Below are 19,854 nucleotides of genomic sequence, written 5' to 3'. Positions count from 1 at the left end.
TGTCCATCGTCCTTTGGAAAATGGCAGGGCTGGACCCCACTCCAAACGCCAGGCGATTGTACTTGAATAATCCCCTGTGCGTATTAATTGTGACGTACTCCTTTGAATCCTCGTTGAGCAGCAGCTGTTGGTAGGCACGGCTCATGTCCAGCTTTGTGAACAGCTTACCCCCTGACAGGGTCGCAAACAGGTCATCCACCCGTGGCAATGGGTACTCCTCCAGCCTAGAGACCTGATTCACCGTAAACTAATAATGCCCACATATCCTCACCATTTTGTCTGCCTTCAAAACTGGAACAATGGAAGCCGCCCACTGGACGGGCTTAATGATGCCCACCCTCTGTAGACATTCCAGCTCCTCCTCGACTTTGCCTTTCATGGCACAGGGCACCGACCTGGGCTTAAAAAAACGTGGTGTAGCCTCAGGATCAACATGGAGTTTCACCGTCACACCCTTCAGTGTGCCCAGCTCGTCTTTGAAAACGTCACTGTACCGCTGCAGAACGTCCACCGTCGTGTGGGCATACTTAATTTCATGCCAGCTTAGCTGGATTTTGTGAAGCCAATCACGTCCCAAAAGACTGGGCCCCCTGCCCTTAGCTATCACTAGCCTGGCTTCAGACTTCTAACCCCCGGCTGAAATGTCCACATATAACACCCATAAATGAGGTATGGGCTGCTCCATATTGGTTCTAAATTTGAGCCTTGATGGTCTAATGGGAGGCAGGTTGGACTCCCATGTCCTCCTGTAGGTCTCCTCACTAATGACCAATGCAGTAGCCCCTGAATCAATCTCAAACTTAATGCCCTTTCCCCTGACAGTGACTGTGACATAATATGGTTCAGGTGGTTCCTCATCTGCTTCCACTGCAAACATGTTGTAGGCACACACTGCCTCTTCATCTGCTTCTTCTAGATGGTGTGTGGCTGCCTGACCCTGTTGAGCGTTCCCCTGCCCAGGCTTAACTTTACCCTTTGAACTTCTGCACTTTTTAGTTACATGTTTCTTTTTGCTACAAGCATGGCAGACAGTGTTTTTGAATTTGCAATCATTTGCATAGTGTGTCCCCCCGCACCGGAAACATTCCACCCGCTTTGCCCATTTTCCAGTCTCCCTCCTGACTTGGTGCACTGCCGCTGACTGTGACCCCCCATGTCCTTTCTGCATATCCTTGACATTATTAGCAGCCACCTCCATGCCTTGGGCAATCTCTAAGGCTCTCTTGAAAGTCAGTGGTGGGGTTTCCCCTAACAGGCGGTGTTGTATGCCGTCATTATTAATGCCGCATACCAATCGATCACGGAGCATGTCTTCCAACACCGCTCCGAAATCACAATGCTCCGACAGCTGCCGAAGCTCAGCCATGAAATTGGCAACAGATTGACCTGGCTTCCTGAAACGGCTGTGAAACTTACACCATTGGACCATCACAGAAGGTTTCGGATTGTAGTGGTTCCCCACGAGCTTGACCAGTTCGTCATATGGAATGTCCCCCAGTTTCCGCGGTGTGACTAAATTCCTTATTAGCTTGTAAGTCTTTGCCCGACACAGACTCAGGAGAACTGAGCGCTTCTTAGCCTCCTCAGTAATTCCATTAGCACAGAAAAAGTGTCCCAACCTTTCCTCATACTCTAGCCAGTCCTCCGTTACCTCCACAAATTCAACGATAGTCCCAAACGTAGCCATCTGAACGTGAGGCCCTTATCAGCGCTGCTGCTCCCGTTCGAAACGTGCTGACACGTCCACAAAACCAGTTCACCTCGTCACCAAAAATATGTGGTAACTTCTACCTTAAAAAACGCACACTCGACAACCTCATGCCCAAAGAAACAAATTTATCTCGAACGTCAAAACCGTTATGTATATACAGAGGCTTTTACAACCCGTACGGCATGGCGGGAACACTATATACAAAGCACACCAGAAGTAAAAAGAATGGAAGTGAAACTCACCCCCCCCCATTATCCTAATTAGTATTAACTTACTTTTAATAATGTTCACATTACAACAAAATGTATATAGAAATTGCTGTGCATTTAATATTTCAGTAGTGTTCAGGTAAGTTTCTAAATATATTGTTTGATTAAACATTCATGTTCATTTAAATAATTAATTATGGGTTATATGTAAAAATACGTTAATTGCATATGTCATCATACTACATGCAGACCTTGCTTAAAGTAAACTCAATCTACACCCATATCCCAGGACTCTGTGTCTTTCTTTGAACTAGTTTAATGTTTTGAAGATACAAAACAATAATTGTCGACGAGGCATTTTTAAAACAAACCCAAGATGGCTACTGACCGTCTAAAGCGGAGCAAGTCATTTGAACTAAAAAAGGTGCAGCAAGAGGAACAGTGGAACAGCCCAGTATGTGCAGAGACAGTCTTCGGAAGGGAAGATACGACCAAGTATTTTTTTCAAACGTCAGAAAACAGAAGAACTCACAGGTTCATAAAGAGTGTGTACTGGGTGATAATAATCATTTAAAAAAATCAGAAATGGCTGGGTACATCAGAAAAATTAATAAGTTTGATTACACAATGACTAACTGGCTCATGTATACTGTACTATTGGAACTGTATTTTAAAGCAAATGAAATAATGAGAAGCAAGTGCCAATTTTGCTAAGTGTATTAGGTATAAAGGCATACAATTTGCTTTGAAGTTTGACTGCTCCAACCAAACCATGAGAAATTAGATTTGATGATATTGTCCAAGTAACACTTAGAACCAAAGACATTGTTGATTGCAGAATGCTTTAGGTTTCATAAGCAGAATCAAAAAGGAGTATATTTCAGCTTACGTGGCTGAATTGAAGCGATTGTCTGAGCATTGTCAGTTCAGCAATGGGCTTAACGATACACTAAGAGTTCATTTAGTTTGTGAGATCTTACAAGAAAGCATTTGAACACAGCTCCTAAATGCTCATTTGAACAGTGCAAATAGCTGAATCAATGGAAACTGCAGACAGAGACGCAATTGAGTGGCAGTCAGGAATGAAAGTGGATGTGAACAAAATTGCATCATCTAAACTGAAATTGATATGGCCAAACAAATTGTGTCACTGCTGTGGCAGGGGTCACATACACCAAATAAATGTGAAACTTGTTGAAAATACAACAAAGTAGGTTACATACAAAGAGCATGTCGGGCAGACAAAAATAAATGGACTGCACTGAGAAGAGAAAAGGTGAAAGTTCAAGCTGCAGTTTCTAAAAGACATCTTCATGCTGTTGATGAAAAACCTGATAATGATAAGAGAGACACAGGATTGTGTAGCCCTGAGATTTACAGTGTGAATATTAACAATAGTCAAGCAATATGGCTTACACCAGAAGTGAATGGCAAATTAATTAAAATGAAATTCAACAATAGCTCATCTGTTTTAGTCATTCCACAAAATGATTTTGAACGGCATTTCAAAGATACCAAACTGAAGCCTGCAGATATTCAACTAAGAACTTATCCTGGAGATAAGATAACTCCTGTGGGAATGAAATTTGTAACAGTGAAATACAACAACCAACAAGCCACATTTAGCTTGTATGTGGTAAAAACAGAAGGACCAGCATTGTGGGGATGTGATTAGTTGAGACTATAACTTGATTGGAGATCCATCCACCAATTGCATGCCACATCCTCCGCAATGAAACCATCTGAAAACAAATTAAGAAAGATACTGGATGATGCCACAACTATCTCGAACTATGCCGAACATCATGAACCATTGCCCAACAGAGGACAAATGGGTGTTGGCACCAACCTCTGTGCCACTGTCTGGAAAGCATATTGGATCAAGAAAGGTTCCTGTTGCTCAGAGGAATCATGAACGTGATGAAAGCAGTAAGTTTATGTAGGCAACATATCTGAGAAAGCTATGCAGTTACTTTCGAAATGCAGCTTGGTTTTCAGCTGGTGGAGAGTTCAAGGAGTTTCAAGAAAGTTGCAAGCATTCAGTTTCTGTGAATATAAAGAACCCTGTGTGTATTAAGGTAATTGCATGAACTTCAATTGGGAGACAGAAAGCTACTTGTAAAAGTAGATGCAAAGACCAGATACGAGGAATTCTGCAGATGCTGGAAATTCAAGCAACACACATCAAAGTTGGTGGTGAACGCAGCAGGCCAGGCAGCATCTCTAGGAAGAGGTGCAGTCAGCATTTCAGGCCGAGACCCTTCGCCAGGACTAACTGAAGGAAGAGCTAGTAAGAGATTTGAAAGTGGAAGGGGGAGGGGGAGATCCAAAGTGATAGGAGAAGACAGGAGGGGGAAAGACCAAAGCCTAGCTGGATGAATGAAAGGCCAAAAGGAAAGGAGTCAGTAGAGATGTGAAGACAGAGGATTCCTCAAATCTTTTTGTGGATGAGGAAACCAAGAGGAGAGGTCAGATCATAAGGGGAGCAATAGAAGGATTGATAAGAGAATACTCCGGTCAACTAAATGGACCTTCCCAAGATCAAGATGCACAAATTAGAAGAAGAGATAGGAGGGAAGTGATGGAGAGAAAGAATGTGAAAGGTGTGAAAGACAGAAGGAACATGAGAAGTAAAAGAAAGGGATCAAAGTAGATCTGGAGAGAGAAAAGGAAGTATCCTTAGCTGTCAGAACCACTTCTTGCAGTCTCAGAGTCCACTCCTACAACCTCCACAGAGGAGGCAGAACCTGAGACTGTTTCACAGCCACATGTCTCTCCTGCCAAGCAGAGTGATCCCCGTTGTCAGGAATGATTTAATCACACATCAGTAAGAAATCTTCCACAGCAATTAAGTCTTTAGGCCTGAATGGGACAATTTGAAATTTACTTTGCCACGTGGCCAAGTGGTTAAGGCATTGGACTAATGACCAGAAGGTCTTGAGATCGAGCCCCAGCCGAGGGAACGCGTTGTGTCCCTGAGCAAGGCACTTAATCACACATTGTTCTGCGACAACACTGGTGCCAAGCTGTATGGGTCCTAATGCCCTTCACTTGGACAACATTGGTGTCGTGGAGAGGGGAGACTTGCAGCATGGGCAACTGCTGGTCTTCCATACAACCTTGCCCAGGCCTGCGCCCTGGAGAGTGAAGACTTTCCAGGCACAGATCCATGGTCTTATATGCTGTTAATGTCTGTATATAGCATTTATATTATATAATATACTGTGTATATAGTTCAGATGCATTCTCTATTGAGTTGGAGCTTATAGCTAAACAGGGAGGAGTGTTGTGTATTTAATAATTCAATAGTATTTGAGTAATCTTGCGTATATATTAACATAGAACATAAAAATCTAAAGCACATTACAGGCCCTTTGGCCCACAATGTTATGCCGACTATGTAACCTACTCTAGAAACTGCCCAGAATTACCCTACTGCATAGCCCTCTATTTTTCTACGCTCCATGTACCTATCTAAGAGTCTCTTAAAAGACCCTAATGTACTTGCCTCCACTACTGTCGTCAGCAGTGCATTCCACGCACCCACCAATCTCTGCGTGAAAAACTTACCCCTGACATCCCCTCTGAAACTACTTCTAAGCACCTTAAAACTATGCCTATATTGTTTAATTGAACATTCATGTTCATTTAAATAAATAATTATTGGTTATATGTAAAATACATTAATTTCATGTGTTGTGATATGTTCACACTCACTTCAGGTAAACTCAAACAAGACCTGTATTCCCATGTCTTTCTTTGAACTAGTTTAATGTTTTGAAGTTACAAAACATAACATTTATACTATTGATCAAATCAAAATTAACTTCCTATCCACTGAACTGGCAAGAATAATCAAACATTATTTGGCATAAAGTGAATGATTTGTGCAAGGTAAAATCAAATGTTTTTTGTAAATTGGCAAAAATATTATTTTACTGGAATGGAGTTTATCTCATTGTCAATAAATCTGGAAGTTTTCCAGTCTGAGTTTGTGGTGGAGAAAGCAGTCCTGAGCACTTGCTCACAAAAACTAGGCTATGAATTGATGATGTGCATGTTGTGAATCTACTCTCATAAAAGGAAGCAGAAAAGTGAACAATATATTATTTTAGGTACTGTATTCTTACGTATTACTGGAAATATAAGTTCACTTTTAATACTTAAAATGAGTTCAGGAAAGGCCTGATGATTTATACATGCACCTAACATTTTAAAGGGAATCAAAAAATCACTTAACTCTACTTCAATTCAAGCGTAATTTGCACACAGATTCCAAACTGGCTTAAAATAAAAATTCTGTTTATTATTTACAGTAGGAAATCAGAGTATCGTTCAGATTCTTCATCATGAAAGGAAATGCTTGCTCTGATGTTTCTCTGGAGCTTTAAGTGCTGATGCAAAAATGTGGAGCAGACTATCCCACTTAATGACTTTGCAAAACCAAACTTTGGCTTTAATTCTGTCATACAGTTGCATTGATTAGTTACATGGACTATCCTGGACAATGGCAAAGTAATCATGCACCATTAATCTCATTTGATGGTTCAGATGATATTTATCACACCATAAGAAAATAAGACAGAGGAGCAGAATTAAATCATTCAGCCCATTCAGCCTGCTCTGCCATTCAATCATGACTGATTTATTATCGCTCCCAACCCCATAAGTGACTTAAGATGATGACAAGATTTAGAAAATATATCTATTTTGGATGTTACCAAGAAGAACGTGGTGACCCACCTGAATGACTATCATCCAGCAGCACTTACATCCACTATGATGAAGTACTTTGAGAGGTTGCTCATGAAACGTATCAACTCCTGCCTGAGGAATAACTTGGATCTGATCCAATTTGTCTACCGTCACAATAGATCGTTGGCAAATGCCATTTCATTGGCTCTTCACTCAACCCTGGGACATCTGGACAATGAAGTTACATTCATCAGGATGCTCTTCATAGACTTCAGCTCAGCATTCAATACCATCATCCCTTGAAACTAATCACTAAGCTCTAAGACCCAGGTCCGATTTCCTCACTTGCAGACTCCAGTCAGGGCAGATTGGCAACATCCCCTCCACAATCTCCATCAACATAGGGGTATAACAAGGCTCTGTGCTTAGCCCCCTGTGCTACTCGCTTTATACCTACCACTATGTGACTAAGTACATCTCCAATGCCAAATAGTGCCAAAACAACCACCTCTCACTCAACATCAACAAAACCAAAGAGCTGATTATTTACTTACTACATTGGTGGGAGGTCCATGAGCCAGTCCTCATTGGGGAAGAGGGTCAGTGACTAAACGCCTTGGTGTTATCAAGGAGGATCTGTTCTGGGTCCAGCACGTAAGTGCTATTACAAGGAAGGCATGTTAGTGCCTCTACTTTCTTGGAAGTTTGCACAGCTTCGGCATCTCATCTAAAACTTCAACAAACTTCTATAGATGCACTGTGGAGAGTCCCCTGACTAGGTGCATCACAACTTGGTATGGAAACAGCAATGCCCAAGAATGGAAAAGTCTACAAAAAGTGGTGGATACAGCCCAGTCCATCACAGGCGAAGCTCTCCACACTACTAAGCACATCTAAAAAAAAGCGCTGCCACAAGAGAGCAGCATCTATCATCCTGCACACTCACCATCCAGGCCATACCCTCTTCTCGCTGCTGCCATCAGGAAGGAGGGACAGAAGCCTCAGGTCCCACAGCACCAGGTTCAGGAACAGTTATTACTCTACGGCCATTAAGCTTCTGAACAGGCATGGATAAATTCACTCGCCTCAACTCTGAATTGATTCTACAACCTATGGAATCACTTTCAGGGACTCTTCAACTCATGCGCTCAGTGTTATTTATTTATTTAATTGTTTACTTATTTTCTTAAAGAAGATGTAGCTTGTCTTCTTTTACACATTGGTTGTTTGTCAGTCTTCGTAGTTTTTAGTTAATTCTATTATATTTCTTTGTTTTCCTCTGGGGTGACACTGCAGTTTAGTTGATACCGTAATGCTGCTTCAGTGCCAGCGATCGGGATTCAATTTCCACTACTGTCTATGAGGAGTTTGTACGTTATCTCTGTGACTGCGTGGATTTCCTCTGGATACTCCGGTTTCCTCCCACATTCCAAAAACACGGGGGTTAGTGGGTTAATGGTCTCATGGGTATAATTCAGCAGAGTGGTAATGGTAAATAAATAAAAATGAATCTCAGATTCACAATCAGGTTTATTATCACTGGCACATGACGTGAAATTTGTTAACTTAGCAGCAGCAGTTCAATGCAATACATAATCTAGCAGAGAGAAAAAAAATAATAATAAATAAAATAAAGCATCATAATAATAAATAAACAAGTAAATCAATTACGTATATTGAATAGATTTTAAAAGTGTGCAAAAACAGAAATATTATATTAAAAAAAGTGAGGTAGTGTTCAAGGGTTCAATGTCCATTTAGGAATCAGATGGCAGAGGGGAAGAAGCTGTTCCTGAATTGCTGAGTGTGTGCCTTCAGGCTTCTGTACCTCCTTCCTGATGGTAACAGTGAGAAAAGGGCATATGTGACATATATGTACTTTGATAATAAATTTACTTTGTACTTTGAATTTTTGCTACAATACAAAACAGGAACACCCAGGAAAGTCCTCATATTATTGTGAATCCTGATATCTACCTAGTTACTTGAAGAAAGGACCTATTAGAGGCAGAGCAGACATTTCGGTAGGAAAAGAAGACTTTCTGTAATCCTTGAATATTAAGTACAGCTCCTTACCTGGTTACGGCAGGGTTCTGTTGTGTATTTAATATTTCAGTAATATTGTAAATATATTGTTTAATTAAGCATTCTTTGTTGTTTACCCATTCATTATGGGCTATACTGTATGTAAAAGTATGTGAATGGCATATGTCATTACACCATCAGTTCATATGTCAGTGCCTCACTAAGAAGCAAAAATGAAGTACCAATGTTTATTCCCAGGGTCCTGTGTTATTCTTTCACTAAGTTTATGGAGGTACAAAGCATATCAGGTTCCATTCCTATGAACTATTGGCAATGCGGCTGTGAACTGAATTCTCAAATGGCAAAAGACACATACTAATCTACAGCAGCTGGAAAATCTATCTTACCATTCTCCCAAATGCTAGGACATATTATAAGCCATATGCTTGTAAGTTGGGGAGGACCTGTAAGAAACAGATTGTCACGTCAACTTTTGCTTTATGTTGGACGGTATTAGGAAATTGAAAAAAATTGTCAAAAATAAATCACCTGATACATCACAATACTCCAGCCAGCTATGTTCTATGTAGTCTGTGTATTGGTTGTCAACTGGATAATTGAAATTCAGATGTCCCATTGCTTTGTCAGGATTACAATGTGAATGTAAAAACCAACCTCTCTTAGGAAAGTCATCTGTCTTCTGTTTAAAGTTTACTCTACCCTCTAACTATAACTGGTTTCTATTTTCCTTTTCATACAGTAGCCAAAACGATCTGTTATTTCGACACAATTTTTTAAACTCATCCATTGCTGTGGGAGATGCAACTGCAGATAGCAGCATTTTTCATGCCTGCTTACAAATGTCTGAAATTGAGACTGTTAACAGATAGAGTATCTCACCTACCTAGATAAAATTCAACTGTTACAAAATACTGTACTGGAATTTCAGGGAATTCTGAACTATGGCTGGAATAATAATTTAGAAAAGTTAAAACAAACACAGATCTGTGGTTTCAGATACCACAGAAGAAATAGGTAAGTACATTTTTTAATGGGGCTTTTGTGGTATCCTTCACTTTCATTTCTTCCTTTTCTATGAGTATTAACTGTCCTCAACATCCTAGAGCACGGGAGGGTAAAAGTCAAACCCAATTTCTTTATGTTGATCACATTTCAATGATTATGATGGATGTTTGAGAGTGAGGCATGCATTAGGCTCATCTATATTGTTACATGCTCAAGGAGATTTGGTTTTTTTTGTGAGAATGATGTAATGGTCTTTTGGAGGTCACCTGATGAGATTTTCCCGCCAATGTGAAATCACGTGATGACATGTGCCCCGTGACTATATAAGGGTCGACCCAGGTGACGCAGTAGGTTTTTGAGTTTGTAGATTTCCAGGTAGAACGTGTTGTGCCTCCGTTTCTGTTGCGTGTTTGTTTTTGTGACGCAGTTTCATTTTTTAAAACGGAAGGTGCGTTCTCTTACAAGGTATTGTATTTGGATTGGAAATTTGTGGCTGGAAGTGCCAATTTACTCAATTCCGACAGTTTTGAAGGGAGAGTGAAGAATTCATCGAAGTGAAGGATGGAGAGAAGTCGGCATCGTTTGGCAGTTTAATAAAGGATCGACCTTATTGAGACTTTGTTGAAGAGAAGCTGCATTGAGATAACTCTTGCAATAGCGCAATGAGTTCATGCACAAAGGCTCTCTCTCAAAAGGAATTTAAGATCAGTTGATTTAAACTGTTTATTTTCAGCATCGAGATTCCTGTGGATGGAACCAGCAGTAAACATTAGTATGTTTTAATTCTAAATTAGGTAGAATTTTAGAATTCTACCTAATTCTAAAATTAGGTAGAATTTTACCTAAAAAAAAAATTCTAGGTAATTTTTTTTACCTAGAAAAAAAATTTCTCCAGATAAATTTTTTAGAAGGAAAACTAGCACAGAGAGTCAAGGTAAATCGGAAATTAAATTTGAAGTTAGTGAGAAAAGTAAGGATGAAGGGAGACCTGTGAAGGAAAGACATTTTGGTATTATTTGTAATTATTGTAAGAAACCTGGACATGTAGTAGCTAACTGCTTCGGATTGAAACGGAAAGAGCAAGAAGTGGCCCCAGATGCTTGTGTGCAGCATATTGGAAAACCTGTAAAACCACGGGGTTTAGAAAATATTAATCAATATGTGTCAGAGCCTGATCAAGTTAAGAAGGGATATGAGGCTTTTATAACAGAAGGATTTGTATCCTTGAAAGAAGGATCTAATGCAGTACCGATAAGGATCCTTAGAGATACTGGAGCTTCACAATCACTAATATTAGATAGTGTGTTAAGGTTTAGTGATGAGTCTGACACTGGTGAGGTAAATTATATAAGAGGAGTAGGGAGTGCCCTTATGCCAATACATTTACATAGAGTAAATTTAAGGTCAGGATTAGTTACAGGGGTTGTTAAAGTAGGACTACAATCCAGTTTACCTGTGAATGATATTTCTCTTTTGTTAGGGAATGATTTAGCAGGTGGACAAGTTTTTCCTGAAGTGCATTTGACAATAAATTCAAATTCTGAGGAACCACAGAGGGATTCTAACACAGATTCTTCCTGTGTTGTAACAAGAGCTATGGCTAAAAAGACTGATGTAAAGGATGTGGTTGTTACCCATGACAGTTCAAATCAAGATTTGAATTTTGAGCATGTATCAGAAACTTTCTTACCTACCTTATTTGATCAGGATTCTGGTGGTAAGTCTGATCAGGAAGATTTGTCTTTATCTCGGAAGGAGATGATAGCAGAGCAGGGTAGGGATCCTGAGATAGTTAAATTAAAAGAACAAGCTCTTCCAGATAGTGAAATTGGAAAAGTACCATTTGGATATTATTTTGAAAAGGGGGTATTAATGAGAAAGTGGAGATCACCTACAATTCCTGCTAGTGAGGAATGGGAAGTTAATCATCAGGTTGTTGTTCCTAAAATTTACCGAAATGAGATTTTGACTATGGCTCATAGTATTCCTTTGGGTGGTCATTTAAGGGTAAAGAAAACTATGAACAAAGTTTCTAAACCTTTTTATTGGCCTAGTTTAAGACAAGATGTGGCAACATTTTGTAGAATGTGTCATACATGTCAAATTGTTGGTAAACCTAATCAGGTTACTCCAGTGGCTCCACTGCAATCAATTCCTGTATTTGGTGAGCCATTTTCAAAAATCATTGTAGACTGTGTAGGTCCTTTGCTAAAATCTAAAACTGGACATCAATATTTATTAACTATTATGTGCACAGCATCTAGGTTTCCAGAGGCAATACCTCTTAGGAATATAACAGCCAAAACTGTGACAAAGGCTCTTATAAAATTCTTCACTTATTTTGGGTTGCCTAAGGAAATACAATCAGATCAAGGAAGTAATTTTATGTCTGGGTTGTTTCAGCAGATAGTTTATAAACTGGGAGCAAAGCAGATTATTTCCTCAGCCTATCATCTAGAATCACAAGGAGCTTTGGAGAGATTTCATTCTACACTAAAAACTATGATTAGGACATATTGTGTAGAAAATGAAAAGGATTGGGATGAAGGCATACATTTACTACTTTTTGCAGTAAGGGAGGCAGTACAGGAATCATTAGGTTTTAGTCCTTTTGAATTTGTGTTTGGACATAGAATTCGAGGACCTTTGGCTTTGTTGAAGGAACAGTGGATTAATAAAGAAGTACACACTAGTTTGTTAGATTATGTTTTGAAATTTAAAGAGAGATTGTACAAAGCTTGTAGTTTAGCCAAGGAAAATTTAAAGTTAGCTCAAGAGAAGATGAAAACGTGGTATGATAAGGAAGATAGGATGAGGTCATTTAAGCCTGGAGATACGGTGTTGGTTCTTCTCCCAGTGCAAACAAACCCATTACAAACCAAATTCCATGGTCCTTATGAGATTAAATCTAAAGTAAATGAGGTGAATTATGTGGTTAAAAACCCCAGATCGGAGAAAGACAACACAGCTGTGTCATATAAATATGATAAAACCTTGTTATGAGAGAGAGGTTGCTACTGTGACTGTTAAGGAAGAGCGGTTAAGGAAATTAAACTCCAATTTAATAATCCAGTTTAATGTTACAGGAGTACAATATTTTGATCACTCGTATCAAGGGTGAAGATAATGTGATGGCTGACTGTTTGTCTAGATGTTAAATGTACAATGAAAATTTGGTTTTTTTCAGAGTGATATTTTATCATTTGTAACACTCCTACTGTACATTAGTTTGTAAAGGGCTGAAAGATAAGATTGTATATATTGTGTATTTTGTAAATTTTATACCTTTATATTTTTTTGTATAAATTGTTAAATTTTTGTTCTTCAAGAGACCAAAAATGTTTTTTTGGAGGGAGGTGTTACATGCTCAAGGAGATCTGTTTTTTTTTGTGAGAATGATGTAATGGTCTTTTGGAGGTCACCTGATGTGATTTTCCTGCCGTTGTGAAATCACGTGATGACATGTGCCCCGTGACTATATAAGGGTCGACTCAGGTGACGCAGCAGGGATTTTGAGTTTGTAGGTTTCCAGGTAGAACGTGCTGTGCCTCCGTTTCTGTTGCGTGTTTGTTTTTGTGACGCAGTTTCATTTTTAAAACGGAAGGTGTGTTCTCTTACAAGGTATTGTATTTGGATTGGAAATTTGTGGCTGGAAGTGCCAATTTACTCAATTCCGACAGTTTTGAAGGGAGAGTGAAGAATTCATCGAAGTGAAGGATGGAGAGAAGTCGGCATCGTTTGGCAGTTTGATAAAGGATCAAACTTATTGAGTCTTCGTTGAAGAGAATCTGCATTGAGATAACTCTTGCAATAGCGCAATGAGTTCATGCAGAAAGGCTCTCTCTAAAGGAATTTAAGGTCAGTTGATTTAAACTGTTTATTTTCGGCATCGGGAATCCTGTGGATGGAACCAGCAGTAAAAGTGCGTCGGTGAAGAAATCTTTCTCCAGAGAAGTGTCTCCCAATTAAATGTGTAAAACTGTTGGACTTTCGAAGTTATTGCTTTAAGAACTATATCTGACTGTATCACTTTAAGAACTGTTTTCGCATTTAATGCTTTAAGAGCCAGAGCCGAGTGGAGTTGATGAACGGCTGCGTACCTGTTTAACCTCCGGTCAAAGTTTTCCTTTGTTTTTTTTCGCTTATCGTTTATATGTGTTTAATAAATGTTTGGTTGTTTTCATAAAACCTGTCTCGATTAATATTCATTGTTGCCGGTTACGTAACAATATCAATCAATGCCGCATGTCCAAAATAAAATCAGAAAATGCTGAAATACTGCATAGGTCAGGCAGCAGCTATAGAGAAAAAAATATTTGTTTTATTTTTAAATACAGTGGTTTCAGTTAATTGGACTATCGGTTAATTGGGACTGCCACTTACTTGGACAACTCTTGAAGAACAGAAATAATCAAGAAGATAGCCAGGATTCCCTTTGTTTATTTCAATGGTTCAATGGTTCCATTTAATATCAGAGAATGTTTACAATACACATTTGGGAGCGAAAAAAAAGCCCCCAAAGAGAGACCATGGTCTACAGTACATCAAAAGCTAACAGTTCATTCCGACAATTCAACAACCCTCAGGCTCTCAATCTCACTAACAAGGGAGAGAAAGATATCACTCCCTCCACAGGGAGAGGGGAGACAGTTGCTGTTTCAATGTTACAGTCACAGACTGAAGTCTCCCTTGTTATTTTGAGTTTTACTCGAGAATCAGCAGCAAACTCTCGCTCACCACCGAGGAAGAGAGCACGAACTCTCCCAAGAGCAGAGACCTTCGACAGCCTTTTTTGCTGTCCCAGTGTACCGTCTCCCGCTACACTTCAGTTTGCCACACTGATGAGAATTTGTGTCCACAGGTCCCTGGAGGTGTCTGACCTCAGGCCGCACTTGGTCATATAAAAAATACAGCTGACTGGTGAGCTCTAATTAGCATCAGTCACGTGCACTTGTGCGGCAATTTGACACTACACTGTACTTAAAGCAAACAGTTTTTAAATAGCATCAATTGCATGTGTTTGTTTTCAAAAAGCAGTGATTTTTCTCACTGTTAGTTGGGAAGAAATAAGCAGCAGATAATGTGAAACTGTCTTGCTCACCACAGTTTCAAGCATTCGAGTTTGGAAATGCCAGAAACAGAGTGAAAAGGAAATGATTTCACTGCTTCAGAAAGCTAGAAATTATGAAGAATTTGAATCATCTTGAATGTTGCAATAAAAATGAAGATTTGGCAGATGCAATTGCCCAAAACATTGTTTGAAAGCAGTCAATTATCTGCACTACGCGTTTGCACTGATTTAGTATGTTACATACCTCAAAGAGATCTTGTGACTTCCTTGTGAGAATGATGTAATGGTCCGGAGGTCACCTGATGTAATTTTCCCACCGATGTGAGGCCACGTGATGACATGTTCACCACGGGTTTAAAAGGGAATGTTCGGCAGTTTAATAAAGGATCAACCTTATTGAGTCTTCGTTGAAGAAGTAGCAACCTGCATCGAAGATAACTCCTGCCGAAAGAACAAGGTAGTTCATGCAAGGTGCTCTCTAGAAATTAAGGTCAGTTGTTTTAACTGTTTATTTCCTTCATCGTGAATCCTTTGGACAGAACCAACAGGAAAGTCGCGTCTATGAAGAAATCCTTCTCCAGCGAAGTCTCTCCCAATTGAACGTATAAATCTGTTGGACTTTTGAATTTACCATTTTAAGAACTGTGTTTGACTTTACCGCTTTAAGAACTGTTTTCGCATTTGTCGCTTTAAGAATCAATGACGATTTGTTGAACGGCTGCATAGCGGTTAACTTCCGGTTAAGGTTTTCTTTTGTTTTTTATTGTTTATCCGTGTTTAATAAATGTTTGGTTGTTTTTTTATAACCTGACTCAATGAAATTCATTGTTGCCGGTTACGTAACAAGTAGGTCATAAGAACATGCAGCATACACTGGCTGAATCCATCTGACAAATCCCTTCCTTTTATGTTATATGTCAATGATTTTGATGATGGAATTGGTGGCTTTTGTGGCCAAGTTTGCAGACGATACAAAGATAGGTAGAGAGGCAGATGGTGTCAAGACTACAGTAGGACTGAGACAGATTAGGAAAATGGGCAAAGAAGTTGCAGATAGAATACAGTGTTGGGAAGTGTATGGTCATGCACTTTGGTAGAAGAAATAAAAGTGAAGACTGTTTTATAAATGGCAAGAAAATTCAAAAATCTAAGGTGAAAAGGGACTTGAGAGTCCTTGTGCAGGATTCACTAAAGGTTAATTTGCAGGTGGTGAGAAAGGCAAATTCAATGTTAGCATTCATTTCAAGAGGACCAGAATATATGTAATGTTGAGGCTTTATAAGGGTAAGGCCTCACTTTGAATATTGTGAGCAGTTTTGGGCCCCATATCTAAGAATGGATATGCTGACATTGGAGAGGGTTCAGAGGAGATTTACGAGAATGATTCCGGGAATAAAAGGGTTACCATATGAGGACGGATTGATGGCTGGGCCTGTACTCACTGGAATTCAGAAGACTGAGAGGAGATCTCATTGAAACCTATTGAATGTTGAAAGACCTTGATAGAATGGATGTGAAGAGGATGTTTCCTATGGTGGGGAGCCTAGGACTGAAGGGCACACCGTCAGAATACAGGAACATCCATTTAGAATAGAGATTAGGAGGAATTTCTTTGGGCAGAGCATGTGGAATTGGAATTCGTTGCCACAGGCAGCTGTGGAGGCCAGGTTGTTGGGTATATTTAAGGCAGTGGTTGATAGGTTCTTGATAGTCAGGGCATGAAGGGTTATGGCGAGAAGCTAGGAGATTGGGGCTGAGAGGGAAATGGATCAGCCATGGTGAAATGGCAGAGCAGACTCGATGGACCAAATAGCCTAATTCTGCTCCTATATCTTTTGGTCTTATGATAACTATTAGGAACTAATACACCATTTTACAGTACTGTAGAGGCATTAGTAGTGTTCTAATTTGTTCTGTATTTCACTTAAGCAGAAAATACTACAAAAGATAGTGGATTCAGCCCAGTACATCTCGGGTAAAACCCTTCCAACCGTTGAGCACATCTACATGAAACATTGTTGTAGAAAAGCAGCATCCATTATCAAACATCCTCACCACCCAGGCCATGCTCTTTTCTCGCTGCTGCCATCAGGTAGAAGGTACAGGTGTTTCAGGACTCGCAGCACCAGGTTCAAGAACAGTTACTACCACTCAACCATCAGGCTCTTGAACAAAAGGGGATAGCTACTCACATTTAAGGACTCTTTTATCTTGTTATTTTGTACTTTATTTATTGCTATATATTTATATCTGCATTTGTATAGTTTGCTGTCCATTGATCCTGTTTACAGTTACTGTTCTATAGGTTTGCTAAGTAACCCCTGCAGAAAAAAGGAAAAAAATAATCTCAGGGTTGTATATGGTGACAAGTATGTACTCTGATAAGAAGTTTTACTTTGAACTTTGATAAATTGTTAGTTAGTTAAACTATAGCTTGTCATTTTTATACTTTTTAACTATTCCATGAAACTTCAGCTAATTGAGACAGCCGCTTAATTGAGCCAAAATGTACTGGTCCTGATGTGTTCCAATCATCTGAAATACGCTATATTTAAAATATTTTATTAATTATTTAAAATAATTAGCAAAATACTTAATTAAAATTTAACTATTTTTAATATATTTTTAAGAGTCAACATCGTAAGTTGATGACCTTTCAGCTGAATTGGAAAAAGGGAAAAAGCATGGTTTTTCTACAAGAAAGTAGCACCAATCATCAAAGAGTCCCTCGATCTAGGTCATGCTCTCTTCTTACCACCACAACTGGGCAGGCCCCACACCACCAGGATTGGGAACATTTATTACCCTACAACCATCAGGCTTTTGAACAGGCGCAGATAACTTCACACAGCATAACTCTGAACTGATTCTGTGTCCTATAGAATCACTTTCAAGGACTCTTTACAATTCATGTTCTCAGTATTAATATTTTATATGTACAATTTTTCTTCTTTTGTACATTGGTTGTCTGGCAGTCTTTATGTACAGATTTTTCCTGTAAATTCTATTGTATTGATTTTTCCTGTAGATCTATGCAAGAACATGAATATGGTAACATAAGTACTTCGATAATAAATTTACTTTGAACTTTTGAACATCATGCAAAAGAAATAAGTGGCGAGAGAAGAGCAACTGGGAATTCACAAGCAGAACATTCCCTTGAGAACACTGACAGGAGAGGCAAGAGGGTAATATGCCTGCAGCAGTATCTGATGGATGGAAGGTGAGTACCCCATCGTTCATCAGGTTAAGAACAGAAAATACACGTTGAAAGACATGTTAACTATGGTAGAGGTAAAACCAGTTAGAAAGACAGGAATACATGACAGAGTTGCAGGTGTATCAGAACTGATTTGGAAGAAAGGGAAAAGCTGGGAGAATGGACTTCAGTCCTTGGAAGCAGGATGGGATGGGAGGAGGTGTCTTTGATGTACCAGTGTAACTGTACATCATAACTGTAATGCCTTGGTTAAGATTTTTACTGCTATGCTGTGGGTATTTCATTTTGGCAGTTCTGTAAGAGCAGTCTGTGCTGCTTTCAGCCTGTTTGGGTTTGAGCTGAGATAAGGGACTTGGGTGGGGTGTTCAACTGAGGAATGTGATGTCACCCAATCACGATGGTGGAATTGGGAGAAGGTTCTAGAGAAAGCTGGGCAAGTAGGTTTTTGTGAGGGATACTGGTGTGGGTCGAGGTCTTTTTGGCAGGAGCTGGGAGAAGACAGGAGAGAAGATGACTGAGGATGCTGTCCCTGTTGCACAAGGTGCCTTGTGCAGATGAATGGCTTCAAGGAGGGAGGACCAATACACCTGTAGGAGAGCCTGTTTGTTTGAGATGGACTTTGATTGACATTCAGAAGATGGTGTGTGCTTTCACGCAGACCAAGGGTTCAGTGAGTGAGTTAAAGGCAAATGCAAGAGGAGCTCCAACTTATGTGCACATTTGACTGCTTAGTTATGATGGGCCCTTCTGTTTATTTTTCTTTCTTTTCTTTAATAACTATTTGTTTAAGCTAACATTTATGAATATACTTTTTTTAATAATCGTAGGCCGTGCACGATCTGTTATTTCTTGCTGATGGGCAATAGCAGGGGGCAGTAAATCACACAGCATTCACACAAACCAGGGTTTGGGTGGGTGAGACATCCCAACCTCACGGGTTTGGCGGGACAAAGTCATATACGCCCTAGACATAAGAAGCCTGAGAAGCCGCAGAGTCCAGAGGCTGTTAGTGAGGGGCTAATCAGCCATATTACCAGAGACGCCCAGTAAACAGGGGTTTCATAACATATATTGGACACTAATTTGAGAAGGAGATAGAAAGTATGAAAAAGAAAGAGAAAACTCAGAGATGTATCACGTGAAAGCAACAGCAGGGTGGAAACTGGTAGAAAAATATGAAAAGTAGCTTCCTTTGATATCCTTGATATCTTGATGGAGCGGTGCCTTAGGAAGGCGACGTCCATCATTAAGGATCCTCACCACCCAGGACATACCATCAGGAAGGAGGTACAGACGCCTGAAGACACACACTTAATAATTCAGGAATAGTTTCTTCCCCTCTGCCATCCGATTTCTAAAATACATATTGAACCCATGAATGCCACCTTGCTTTTTTTTATTTCTGTTTGTAGCACTACTTTATTTAACTTAACTGTTTAACTGAGATATATATATACACACACACTTAACCTAACTCAGTTTTTCTCTATATTTATTTATCATGTATTTCACTGTACTGCTGCTGTAAAGTTAACAAATCTCACAATATATGTGCGGCACAATCAGCAGGTGTGCTTACAGACATTTTTAATCTCTCCCTCTCCCAGTGTAGAGTGCCCTCCTCCTTCAAAACATCCACCATTGTTCCTGTATCTAAAAAGACCAAGGTAACATGTCTGAACGACTGGCACTCACCTCAATAATAAGCAAATGCTTTGAGAGGCTGGTCAAGGACTACATCTGCAGCTTGCTACCACCCAAACTGGATCCCCTACCAATACAACCGATCGACAGATGACGCATTAGCCACTGCTCTACATATTGTCCTTACACATCTGGAGAAAAAGGAGGCTGTTCTTAGACTACAGTTCAGCATTCAACACCGTAATTCCCTCCA

At 39.7% G+C, this 19,854-nt stretch overlaps 1 protein-coding gene and 1 long non-coding RNA gene across 4 annotated transcripts in view; one reads left to right on the top strand and one right to left on the bottom strand.

Moving 5' to 3' along the window:
* The window catches only part of LOC134345591 (uncharacterized), a 54,261-nt gene that overhangs the window by 29,019 nt on the left and 5,388 nt on the right, over positions 1–19,854 (bottom strand). The window lies entirely within an intron of this gene.
* gatb (glutamyl-tRNA(Gln) amidotransferase, subunit B) overlaps positions 15,100–19,854 on the top strand; it is a 63,142-nt gene continuing 58,387 nt past the window's right edge. The window contains exons 1-2 of one of the 3 annotated variants that reach the window (XM_063046474.1): positions 15,100–15,194; positions 17,766–17,960. In XM_063046474.1, coding sequence (XP_062902544.1) covers positions 17,931–17,960 — 30 coding nt within the window. In that variant the 5' untranslated portion in view covers positions 15,100–15,194; positions 17,766–17,930. Of the gene's footprint in view, positions 15,228–17,765; positions 17,961–19,854 lie in introns of all 3 variants that reach the window. The other 2 variants (XM_063046473.1, XM_063046476.1) reach the window with 2 other exon arrangements.

The sequence above is a fragment of the Mobula hypostoma genome, chromosome 4 (genome assembly GCF_963921235.1).
Source record: "Mobula hypostoma chromosome 4, sMobHyp1.1, whole genome shotgun sequence".
NCBI lineage: Eukaryota > Metazoa > Chordata > Chondrichthyes > Myliobatiformes > Myliobatidae > Mobula > Mobula hypostoma.
This window is presented reverse-complemented; position numbering and strand designations above follow the sequence as displayed.